The 13,081-nt window shown below is 44.5% G+C and overlaps 1 protein-coding gene and 1 long non-coding RNA gene across 2 annotated transcripts; one reads left to right on the forward strand and one right to left on the reverse strand.

Annotated features, from left to right (window-relative positions):
• Positions 1-151: 151 nt before the first annotated feature.
• LOC133951599 (uncharacterized) lies at positions 152-3,187 on the reverse strand. Its single transcript, XR_009920484.1, has 2 exons — positions 1,710-3,187; positions 152-1,620 (listed from the first exon to the last, which is right to left on the reverse strand). It is a non-coding gene; the product is annotated as an uncharacterized LOC133951599 (long non-coding RNA).
• Positions 3,073-12,786, forward strand: kcnk6 (potassium channel, subfamily K, member 6). The gene is made up of 3 exons (XM_062385628.1): positions 3,073-3,516; positions 7,346-7,738; positions 11,458-12,786. Exons 1-3 carry the CDS (start codon positions 3,201-3,203, stop codon positions 11,706-11,708), a joined length of 960 nt encoding a protein of 319 aa, XP_062241612.1. The 5' UTR covers positions 3,073-3,200; the 3' UTR covers positions 11,709-12,786.
• The last annotated feature ends 295 nt before the right edge of the window (positions 12,787-13,081 follow it).

The following is a 13,081-nucleotide window of genomic DNA, read 5'->3' on the forward strand; positions in this document are numbered from 1 at the left end:
CTTCTCCTGAAACATCTCCAGGAGGCTCTCAGGCGGCTGGAGGAACCTGACGCTGCAAAGTGATCAGTCACTCAGACGTTATGTGTAAAGCACACTCCACATAAACCAGGTCACCTAAAGGGCCTCCCAGAAAAAAAGGAAGTGAAGAAACGCTGATGTAACATTTTAATGAGGAGACATCAAAGGCAAGAAAACATTGAAGAATATAATAGAAAAGTGAAGGACAAAGATAAAGATGAAACCAGAATGTTGCTCAGCAGAGCTCAGATCTCCAGCAAGGCCCAACAGACTCTTAACCAAACCCAGTTTAAACTCCAGATAAATCATAAATATATGAAGTTTCCCTCAATATGAATCTGTTTTCATCAAGACAGATATTGTTACATGGGACTTTAAGGGCCCCAGGCAAAAGGGACATGAGCACATGATGCCAAACCACATCACTCTGATCTTCAAATTATTCCTTTATCAAAATTACGAACAAGGTGCAAACGCTGCATGAACATAAACAACAGTAAAGTGCAAACCTCCACCGTGGTCACAGGAACATCATACACACATTCAAACAAACCTCCAAAGTTACAAAGCTTTTTGCAGACAGCTAATATCACGGGGCCTCATCAGGAGGTTTCAGCCAAGGAGCTGCTCACTAAGTCACTGTGGACTAATGGAATCGGAGGTTCTTGAGGGGCCCCTCTCATTATGCAGCCCCTGCCTGCACCTTCACATATCTTCACACATCACAGTCCTCGGGCTCAGGATTTATTGAAATGGATCCATAACATTCATCGCAGGTTTGACAGGTTAGGACTCAGGGAACGTTAAAGAGCTCGGCTGCTTTACATGTCGATATAACTCCAGCATCATCAGTGTGATCCTGTATTTGGATGAACATGAGGCGGCTGTGGTGCAGAAAGAGTTAAAGTCTTTGTTCTGCTGAGTCAGAGCAGCTGCCTGCAGAGCTGTGATAACACAGCTTTGTAGTGCGGGGGGGCAGACTGCTCGTCCTCGCCGTCCACACCGCATGAGTCAGCCGGCCTTTTACATAAACACCAAAAAACGAGACAGTCATGACTTCCAGGAGAAAGTAGAGAGTTGTACTGCGACTGTGAGACAAAACAAGAGCTGGAGCTTTGGTGGCATTAGGGTTATTCTTTGTTTTTACACAGATGGAATGAAAGTGCGATGATTCTTCAAATCCACAGTTTGGTCCACTCCTCTCTGTTTTGCAGTGGGTGGGACAGAAGAAACCAAAAGGTTTCCACACTGCTGCTCTCTCAGGGTTATTATCAACACAGACGTGATCACTGCATTGGACCAGAAACAGCCATGAGACACATGCAGATGGAAAACAATAGAATAAAGTGTAATATTAACAGCTTCTCTAACTTTAGATGGAATTATGATTTTGTGAAAATCTATTTTCTTCACGAAGTCAAAGGTCTGACGAGCAGCGTCTGCTTCCTTTACATCTCTGAACATTTCTTACCAGGATTCTTTACAGCCCCTCTGTGTTCGTGCCGTGTGATCTCATTCTTGTTAGTGGCATTAGAGCCGGTGGAAAATCATTTAGTGCTTCATGGAACTTGTGACCTGCCCTCTGACCCACACCAGGGTTCTCTGAGGTCAGGGGAACATTTCAATTACACAAAGTAGCACAAACAAATGATGAAAAGAGAACATGAAGTGAATCAGCAGGTATCACAGACCGTCTTCCTGGTCCTGTGGTAATCAGACATGGATTTATGTCTGATGTCCCTCGTCCTGAGTGCAGCCACCTCCGAGCCTCATGTGACCCACAGAGATCATCCAGGAGCAGCGAGGCCATTGAAACACAGGAAACCTGCAAACGGCTGCATTCACATGAACATATGCATGTCACCCTCTTATCCACAGATCCAAGGTCTGTGTCAGCAACAGAAATGCAACAACAGATAAGTTGTGAAGTCTCAGTGAAGTGACTCTGGGATCCAAGCACAGAGATAAATAAAAGCTTTAATCATCAAGTTGAATCTGACTCTTTCACCCACTCAGCAGCACACTGGGACTTTCTCTCCACTCCACCACACGTTGCTCCTCTGCAGAAGATCAACGTGTTGCACTGACATCACCGAGGTGAACTCGTGTGACTCCTGAAGAAGCCGTGACCTGGATGAATCCTCACGGATCTGTTCTGTGGGGTTTAATTCTGAGACTGTTCTGCTCCTTCATCATGTGAAACCTTGTCTGCTTCTCTTCGGCTCCTGGTTCAGGTCATGATCTCGTTGTAGGATTAAGCTGTGATCAGTCTGATGGGGAAGTGACAGTTTATTCCAATATTTGTACAGAGTTTGTAAGTTTCATCTGTGCAAGCATTCATTTCCCTCCATTGCTGCAGAACATATTTACTTTTCCAGCTTCTCATCCCTGGAAAGGCTCGTTCAACATTATATTTACATGATTTAGCTTTTTTTATTTATGCTTTTGTTGACTTTAAACTTGTATTTTCCTTCTCAGTCTATTGACACTGACGTTTTCTCACTGGACTTGAAAACCTTGAGTTTCAACAGAAACTGGGAAAGGTTGTAAAACTTTGGAACTTTTTTCAAATGTAAATGAATAAAAATGTTCAAGTCTGTCAGATTGAACCAGAACAAACATGGTGGAAGATTTTGTACGAGGTGAAGTGATAAATTTAGATTCAAATGAAGACAATAAAGATAAGTTTAAGTGACGTGACTCACAAGAGGAACCAGTAGACGCGTCTCTCCTCGCTTCGTCTGACCGATCAAACAGGATGATTGTTTTTCATTCCAAACTGATGTCAAAGTTTTTGTTGAATTGAAATCGGTTAAAAAAGTTTTTGTCAAAGATCATCCAACTTCTCATTGAATTAAAGAAACGTGTTCTCGAGTGATATGACGCTGTGTTAACTTTCTGACTCACTGAGGTTTCTCCAGGATCCGGATTCTGACCAGGATGCAGTTCCAGGAACCGGAGCTGAACACACCCTCCTCCTCCTCCTTCTCCTCCTCCACCTCTTCCTCCTCCTCTTCTGTGGGAGGAGGTTGATGTGACAAAGGAGGGGTTCAAGTTCACTCAGGTCCAGCCCCTCAAACTGTTTCCACTGACTCCGAGCAGCAGGCACAGTGGCCTCAGACGCTCGGAGTGAATCTCTGTGCGCAGCTTCACTGATGTTGATCCAGGAGTGAAGCACAGACATGCATTCTGTGGGCAAGTCGTGGCTGCTGCTGACAGGCTTCATCCTCTTCTACATCATCTACCTGATGTTCGGAGCCCTGGTGTTCTCCAGCATCGAGCGGCCGGTGGAGGAGAAGCTGCGCCGGGACATGGACGCGCTGAAGCAGGACTTTCTGAACCAGAGCTGCGTCAACGCCGCGTCGCTCGAACTCTTTCTGGTCAAGGTGCTGACGGCCAACAAGTATGGCGTGTCCGTGTTCAGGAACTCCTCCGCCACCTCCAACTGGGACCTGGCCTCGTCCATGTTCTTCGCCAACACCCTGGTCACGACTGTGGGTGAGTTCACACCGAAGCACCCTGGGTGTTTTCAGACAAAGGGACTTTTACGCACGATGCAGAAATACCCAAACTTCACATGTCAGCGCCGACATTTGAGCCATAGGCTGTGAATATCTGGACTTAGCTTTTTGTCTTTCGCTGGATCTGAAACACCAAACCCCTGTCATGGCTTTCTGGTGATGTTTTGCCACGTGTCAGGGATGTTTCTGACAAGTTGCAGCTGTGCAGCTTCACAAACCCAAACAGCCAGAGGGGGAGTAGTTCAATCCATGTGTGCGTAAAGTGAAATCAACTTTCTGTCGCCTCAGCCAGATGTGGAGGTTCGGGCAGAACGTGCAAAGTGATTCTCTTCTTCAGATCGAGCTTCCAGAGGTTTTTATTGTGGAGTTATGAGACCAAGCTGTGGTTATGGAGGGTTTATGAATGTGTGCAGAAGACTACAGGGTCTGATTCAGTTCTCACGAATGCAGCTTGGTGTGAAACCCCCTCTGCTATAAAGAGACCTGAGCTGGGTGCGAGAGGAAGTGCAGAGTTCGTCATGTGTCACGGATGAACATGCACATCCACACACTTTCTACCCTCTTCATGGTCGAGTGGAGGCAAATAATCAAATCTCAGGGTAATTATCAACTTTCACCTCAGATGTGATCATTCCAGCAGTTTGGACCCAAAATATGAAAACACAACACAAACAGATGAGAAGTTTGTTTGTTGTTTGGTTTGTGAGCTTCACATGTTCACTGTTGGCTCCTGATGAAGGAAACGATGCACAGTTAAAATAAGTATTAAGATATGAAGTAGTGGCAGTTAAATACTGCATTGGTGGAACATTGTTTACTTGTGAGTTGCACTGTTGAACTCGTAGTGAGTTGTACTTAATGCATCAGTGTTATTGTTGTTTTAATCTAATTATATGTAGTTTATGCTCTATATTGTTTGTTTTTCAGTATTAACACATCAGCTTATGGTACCTGTGGTTCTTCAGCATGATGTAGGGCCAAACAGGAAACTAGCTGGAAGGAAACACTGTACTTAATATGCACAACCACAACACCACTAACCTCTCACAACCAAACACCTCAGGTCAAACAGGCCACTACATTTCAGTCGAGAGCAGAAAACAGACCTTTAGAGTTTAGAGGCTGCAGGAGGATTTCACCTGCAGCAAAGAATCATAAAGAAACTACACATTGAAGAAGAGAACAATTAGCAAACACACAACCCCAGGTCACACAGAGGAAAATAGTTTTTTAAAAGTATTGTGAGGAAATGAAATCCATAAAACTGAAGATTGAAAGAAGGAAGGGAAAGTCGAGTGTCACGTGGTATGATGTGAAATGTAGGACCCTGTAAAGGATATCTCGACCTCTACTAATCGTTGAAGTGTCACAAAAGCCGGGAAACCATGCGTCTTCATGGATGAATCCTAAATTGCTCATGTAGCCTCTTTATTGCCACGACGAGGCCTTTACTGTTTGTCTGTCTGTCTGTTGGAATCACACAATGGCTATTGATGCATCAGCATGAAACTCTGTGAAGGAAGTGGTGTGGGTCCATGAAGAATCCTTTAAAGTTAGTGTGTGTATCTGGATCAGGGAGTGGATCCAAGAGGTGGGACATTTGTTTTCTCAAAGAATAATTCATGGTTCTTGATTTAAAAAAAACTAAAACAGGCACATTCAGAGGACTGTAATTTGGAGCAGATCCAAATAAAAGTCTGGATCTTGTGAATTAAAATGTGGTTTCAAAAGGAGACAGTTGGGCCTCGGCAGAGATGTGAACTCTAGTCCCTCTAATTTGTAATTCAGTCGAGATTATCACAGATCAGACTTTAACAGAAGTTGATATTAGATCTGATCTAGTTTTACACCTGACACTAAATGACACGTCAGTGCTGGTTTCTGAGCGACACAGTTCTATTTTCCCCTTCGACACCCACATGGTTTCAGTGGAATAATGCACTTGCACCCATCAGGGCACCCGTGGGCGTGTTGGTCTCAGAATGAGCTGTTTCGGCACATTTCTGTCTCGAGGCGGCGCAGAGCGACTGCACGTTTGACTAATTAAATCCTGTTTGGGTACACAAACACACAAAACACACACACACAAACACACAAGCAGCTCAGTGTAGATCCCTTCATCTGTTAGATCATGAAAATAAAAGCTTATGTCTGCAGCTACAGGACTAAAGACCCGAGAGTCGGAGACATGGTCTCAAGTCGAAGAGTTTTATTTTGTTCCTCAAAGAAATGTGTGTTTTGTGTTTGTGCTGTGGACGAATTAAGGAGCTGATTTACCATCAGGACAAATCTTATATAATAATGGAAAGTGTGTGTTTACTGTTTTGAACCTGCTTCTCAATCAGACAGTGATTTTGATACCTGCTGAAACAAAGTAGGGATCAGATGACGACTTGTAAAATGTAGTTTAACAGATGTGAAGTTTGTTGTCTGGTCTGTTTCTGCTGAGGTCTTAGGGTCATTATGTTGTGTTACTTGTGGGACTCTCCGGCTAATATCTCTAATATTCTGTAAAGACGTGGTTCCATCGGTGCAGATGTTCGACTGTGTTTTCTGCTGAATCTGAGTTTTGTGATGTTGGTGTTGAACGTCTGTCTTCACATCCATTGCAGAAGCAGTTAAGTGGATCTTTGGTATTAGTTCACATTCTCTATTCAAAGTTTCCCGGCTGCTGTTTGTTCAGCTGAAGTTTTGATATTTGTGTCACAGTAAACCGACGCCCTTAATTTGTTGTATTTCCTGTTGAAACAGGACGTTGAGGTAGAACACACAGTGATGCAGGTGCAGCATGTTAGAAACATGAACTTGAAAATCTGCACAGGAAATTGAAGAGACGCGAGTTGTAAAGTTTTGCATTTAGTTTTTAGATTATTCAACAAAAAGAAAATAACGAAACTCAGCTTTGTCTAGAAAATCAAACCCCGACAGGAAGTAACTAAGCTTCAGATTCAAAGCAAAAAACAGCAGTTTTCTTGTGTTTGAATCCAGGATTTATTTAATTATTCATGACTTGTCCCCTAGAGATTTAAATGAAGAGTTGTTGAGTTTTTTTCTGAAGCCGGTGTCTGTGTCCCTCGCAGGTCAGTAATAATCACAACCAGTCATTTCTTACAGACAGAGTGAAAGGATTGGTTTGATGAGGAGGAGGGAGGGGTGGGGGGGGGGGGGGTGGTATCGATTGCATATTCTCTAAAGTGCTTTACCAGGATTACCAACCGTGGCTGTAAGTGTTGGTGCACGTTGACGAAGCTGATCATCAAAGTCCTGCTGTTTCCCAATCGCTCGCACGGAGGAGATGCTCATTTCCGCACGAAGCATCGCACCACTGGACGTCGGGGGGGGATTCCCACTCTGTTCATGCTCGACTTTCTGAATTAGTTTCATCGATTTGAAGATTCGTACGAAACAGAATGGAATGATTCATGTCATTGACACTTTATGGCCGTAGCAGCTCCTGACTGGATGGAGAATACTGGAGGATAATTGATTTAGCAGTTGTTACTTTACGCCCGCTGTTGCATTCATGGTCACTTAAGTTAATTCTCTATATTTCTGCATGAAGATTATTAGTGGTGGGAAAACTGTACAAATATATGTAGGGAGCGTTTAAGGGCCGTGTAGGATGATATTTATATTAACACTCAGAACAGTTTGTGTAATCGAGTCACTGTGGTCTAAATAATTTGAAGAAGATAATAATAAAACCGATGATAGATCTTAAACAGAGAAGCAGGAAATCCCAGGCTCCATTAGTCCAGTGTCTAACAATGTTCTCTCCTCCTTTGTCCCTCCCTCTCCACCTCCAGGTTATGGTCACACCACCCCTCTGTCCGACACCGGGAAGGCCTTCTCCATCGTCTACGCCCTGATAGGAGTCCCCTTCACCATGCTGGTCCTCACCGCCTGCGTCCAGAGGCTCATGTTCCCTCTGGTCCTCGCTCCCGTCGGCCTCCTGCAGCGTTCGGGGATGGAGCCTCGGTCGGCCACCGCCGTCCACTTCCTGTTAATGCTGGTCCTCATGGTGCTGTGCTTCTTCTTGGCTCCGGCCGCGGTGTTCAGCACGTTGGAGGTGTCCTGGTCCTTCTTGGATGGCGTGTACTTCAGCTTCATCTCGCTGTGCACCATCGGACTTGGGGATTTCGTTCCGGGGATGGAGCCTGGACAGAAGTACAGGCAGCTGTACCAGGTCTCTGTCATGGGTGAGTTCATCCGTGGACATGTCCCTGGTAGATCAGGAGCCAAATTGGATGTGTTATGGCTGAGAGAATCAGACTGAAGATCAGACAGAAGAGAAAAGGATCAGACCACGTGTCCATGTTTCTACTTTATAGATAACACGTGTCTTCTTGTTTCCCTCTGCTGAGATCAGAGTCTCCTGTCTCTCAGCTGCTCTCACTCAGCGTCTCTCTGATGTTTGCTCGATGGCCGTGTGTGTTTGACAAGAAGGTGTTGTCTCATTATGAGCCGGACTCAGTGACGTTAATATCAGTCGCTGTTTACTGAGCTGAGAGTCCGAGGCAGCAAACTAGCTTTTAATGCAGCCGCAGTGTTAATGTGGATGGATCAGAACACTGAGTGACTCACTCCAGAGACGTTTAGAATCGCTGCTGCTCCAGTTTTAGTTTGAAACGTCCCAGGATGCTTTGTAGACGTGACAGAACAAAACCTTGATTACACAGTCGTCCTCGTTCGCTTCTTATCAATAACGACCCGACTACGAGCAGCGAATGCAAAACGCGGTTCCACCTCGTCCTCGACTCATAAGTTTACTTAAATAAAACCTAAACCAACTACAAGAATGAACACGGAGCATACATCAGATGTTTTAGTAAGGACGGAGATTTTTACCAATAAGCTACTGAGAAGCTTCCGTGGGCGCAGGTCATTTAAGTTTTTAAAATGCCTCATATAAAAAACTCTATTTTAAAACTAACATTATCATGAAGACACAGTCTCACTCACACTTGAAATGCATCATAGACGTGTTGAAATATTCACGGGCCAGGCCTCAACGCCACTCACTTTCAAAGTCTTGGTATAGTTGACAGTATTCTGTCAGGATGTCAGAAAATAAAAGATTTGTTCCTGAAGGAAACGGTTTCATAAACAAACTGTTGTTTGTTGTGTAACCCCCAGCGTCAGCAGGTTTGGGGAGAAAAGCTCAAGACTTTAAAGTTTGAGTCTTTTCTCGTCTCCTCCTCATCATGTTGATGAAGGACGACCTCAGAGGGTCTCTGACCTGCAGAAGGACTTTGAGCAGGTTCCCGTTCTGTTTGCCTTGTGCACATGCAAACACGTGAGTGTGCCGCTCTGCCGATGGTTTCACTTTGTTCCACTGATCTGCAGGTGACGGTAACATGCACTGGATCAGGCAAACAAAGACAGAAGGAGAATAGAATTCGTAAAAGCTTCAAATCTTTCTGGGTCCATGTCGCAACTTTTCAGAGAGTTTTGTTAATAAACAAACAAACAAACAAACAGCTTCACGGGGTGAAAACATAACCTCCTGAGTGCAGATTCAAACAGCGATACCATTCAGAAGAGCATGTGACCTGGAGCCTCCTTCCAGAATGAGCAGTGAGTCGCTGGACAGAAACATGTTGTTTATCTGTGTAGACCACTCTCTTCCTTATGATCAGATGTTCAACATGAATCTCTGCTCTGGACCCGAGGGGGGGCGGGGGGGTTCTCCCCTCTTGTTTAGAACAGGAGTCACATGATGGGGGTTATTTTCATACTCAAATAACCTCCATCATGTGTGTGAGAGTGTTTTCTCTCTTATTGAATCGGGCCTTTGATGATGCTTTTGTCTAAAAGTAGACGAGCTGTTTGTTTTTGTTTCAGATTCTAGAGTCTACAGTGAGTATCTGACAAACCAGGCTCATGGTGAGGAGGCTGGTCTGTTGTATTCAGGACTGAAAGTGTCTGGAGATATGGGTCTGGACATTTCTTTACCATAGGAAGCAGCAGCAGCAGGTTGTCAGGTCCGACTCGTTCACGACAGCAGGAACATGTGGGGAGCATTCAGGTGAGGGGCGGAGCCTGTAGAGCAGCAGGGGCGGAGCCTGTAGAGCAGAAGGAGGCAGAACCTGACGTAAAAATTCTGCTGTGGAAAGATCAGTGTTGTTGTTTACATCCGCACAGACGTCGGCCCTCATCACTCTGGAATCTCCTCATTGACTTCTTCGTCCTCCTCTTCATCCTGAGATATTTCTGTTCTTCCAGTTTCACTGTCGCTGGGTTTTCCTCTCTGTGCTTTCTCGTCTAATCCCCTGACTCCAGGTCGGCAGGAGGCCCGGCGGTTCACACGGAGCAGCTGGGTTGTTGCCTCGTCATACCGGCTGTGTTACATAATCATGATGTAGGTCGAGTCAGATTAACCCAAACTGCCCCTGCAGGTTCTGAGGAGGATTAGTGATCCGGGCCTGTTGTTCTCGCAGCCTGATGACGGGACGCCTCGTGAAGTCGATGTTGTTTGTCCAGCTGAAGTGTTCACGTTGTAAATAACAACACATCTGCAGCTGCTGCTCTTGTTCTCCTGTTCTCGTCTTATTCTGTTGTCAAACTGAAGCTTACAGGTCAAGAGCTTTTGTTCGAGGAGAAAGTGAAGGCTTCATATTATAGATATTCTGGACCTGAAGTTATAAAACATGCAGACCTCAAACATGTTGAAACCCTCGGTAGAGTATTGACCATGCAAAGAGATCAAGACGCACAGAACTGCTGTTTGATGTTTTTTACCATTTGAAGTGACTCGTGGAAGAGCAAATATTTTGTGAAGTTTGAACCGTCAAAGTCCTTGAACTCATCACATGCTGTTATTCACCATGAAGAGTTCACAACGTGGAGAAATATAAACAGTATAATATTTAAACCTCTCTGATTCAAGTCCTTTATCTAGATTATCAGTCAAGCTCAAACCTCACAGCTCATTTTTAAAGTCGTTTAAACTCCTGGTTCTGCCTCCGGGCTGAAAACATAAACCTCCTCCTAACTTTCTTTATCTATTTCTCTTTAATCAAACTCCAGGTTAGTTGCATTAAATCATTTTTAAGGCTTGAATCTGTACATGTGAATCCTGCAGATAGAAAGACAGCCTCTCGTGTTGTCCTGTGTCCCTCAGGATTTCCTTTGCACCACACTTCCTGTAAACTTCCCACAGTAACGGTCCAGTTCAGGGTCCAGGCCTCTGTAATCCGACCCTGGTCCATCCCCCCCCCCCCTGTTGGCCTACTTGTGCAGTGAGACACTGTTGTCCAGGACCTGTGGTTATTTGGGGCAGTTTAGTGCAAACATGTGACAGAAGAGAACCTCATGGCTTTGAGGCAAACACAGGAATCTGAGCAGGAAAAACAAATGTTGAACAGAGGTGGTTTTCACCCTCTTGCAACTACAACTAGAGGGCGCTGTTGTTCTCATTTCTGTCCTCGGGCCTGCTGTGATTCAAAACCAACCACTTCCAAAGAAGAAGAAACCGAGGGGCAAAAATCCAACCAGCATTATTATTGTGGTGTGTGTGGGGACCAGTGGTGCTCGGAGTCGAGTGTAGATGTTCTTTTATTCACAGTTCTATCTAGTACTCTAAATGACAACCCTTAATTATAACGATTCTCTTAATATTACCAGCCCCACACATTTCTTACAAAGTATCAAATGGGACAGTTTTTTCCCCTTAACAGGCATTTACTGCAGTCAGCCACCAGGGGGCAATCGAGACGCTTTGGTTTCATTTTTTTGGGAAGCTGTCATGTCGGCCATCTTTATTTAAAGTCTAAAGTTCTTATCCAAACCTTCTGATGTTTGCATTATATCCGATAGAGTGAGGCAGCTTCAGGTAAATTATCTTTGCAAACAGGAAATGATTCTGTTGAGTAAATAACCTCCTGTGACACCTGTGTCTCTCTGCTGCCCCCTGCAGTCTACCTGTTTGTGGGTCTGATGATGATGTACCTCCTGCTGCGCACCTTCCACAAAATGGCCGACCTGCACGGCCTGACCACCTTCCTGCAGCTGCCGCGCTGCGAGGAGTCCGACCAGGATGAGGACCGGGAGCCCATCGTGGAGAGCAAACCCGACGACCAGGCGCCGCCCTACCTGAACGACAAAGCCGCCAGTAGGCCCCTGGAGCCGGGGTCCCAGCCCTCGTACAACACCATCAACAAGGGCTGAGCCGCGAGGCGGCGAGAAAGGAAACAGACGCTCTACCTCTGCTGGTCCCTTTGTCTTAAAGCCGCAATAACCCCCCCCCCCCCCAACCGGTAGGTGAGAGGACGGACGGACAGCCTGATTGGTCGTGACATCACTTCCTGCACACGTAAAAGGACTTTGCTAAACTGACGACGGCCGAACGGCACAAATGTTCCTGTTAAACACTGGTGTCACACAGAATCTGCCTCGAAGTCGCACACAAACCTGTAGCTCCATGCTGGTTTGTTTGATTTCACTTCATCCTGTGTGTTTCTTCTGTTTTCTGGTCACGTTTATTTTTGTGACGTAGGATTTGGTCGTTCGTTCAGGACTAACAAATATTTAATTCATAAAACGGCTGAAACTAAAACTTCACATTTTATGAAAATCTTATCTAATCTGTAGTTGTTTTTGTTTTCCTCTGAGGGGCTTGTATCGCTCAGCTCCTCCTCTTTATATGTCACACGTGCACATCATGGTCCAAACGCCTCCAGACTCTTCACTGCACCGTTAACTCGTGTTCATGATTCTCTGGCTGGTTCGGTCTAATGAACTAATTAGTGTGTTTTAGGTCTATAATACAGTTCTAATTGGGATCTGAGCTTTTCAGATCTGAAACCTGTGTCTTATTTAATCAGATTTCATTTGTTAACGTTGTAACAGCCTCAAAAAGCACAGAAACTACAGAGAAACCGTGTGTTTGCTGCAAGACATGTTCTGTCCTCCTTTATGGTGCCGCCCCCTGGTGTCTGCTTGTGTGCAGTGCCACGCCTCCAGAACAGTAGCTAATAGATAGGGTTAAAGGGTCGCAAAAGAGGGACAGCAGAGAAGACGATGGAAAAGAAGTGTGGATGAAAAACCAAATGTTTCTGTAACGTGTGAGTCATAGTGCATGGATCTGATCCATCAGAGAAACGAACACTTGAAATGCACTTTAATGTTCACACCAGTTGTTCACATCCTGATACTGTAACATGAAGTTGTTGTTGTAGTTTATTAATGTCATGTATTCATATTGGAAAAATAAATTAAATTAAAAAAGTCTCCTTGTATCACATCATGTTTGTCGTCCTGTGATTTCTAAACTAACTACTTAATGTTAATTTCCAGTCTTTCAGTCCTTTGAGACCAAATAAAGAACAATTTCATTTTCACGTTTTATTAAAAACATCAGTACAAGTACAACATTTACCTTCTTTTAAAAAAGTCTAAATACATAGTATCTGAGCATTCTGCCCTCATTTTAAAACACAACCATTCAAATATATGTTGAGAAAATAAAAGTTAATAAAAATAACTGCCATAACAGAATATTAATAAACCAGTATTGAATGGTCAAACATGGAACATTAAAT

This window comes from Platichthys flesus, chromosome 4, assembly GCF_949316205.1.
Source record: "Platichthys flesus chromosome 4, fPlaFle2.1, whole genome shotgun sequence".
Classification (NCBI taxonomy): domain Eukaryota; kingdom Metazoa; phylum Chordata; class Actinopteri; order Pleuronectiformes; family Pleuronectidae; genus Platichthys; species Platichthys flesus.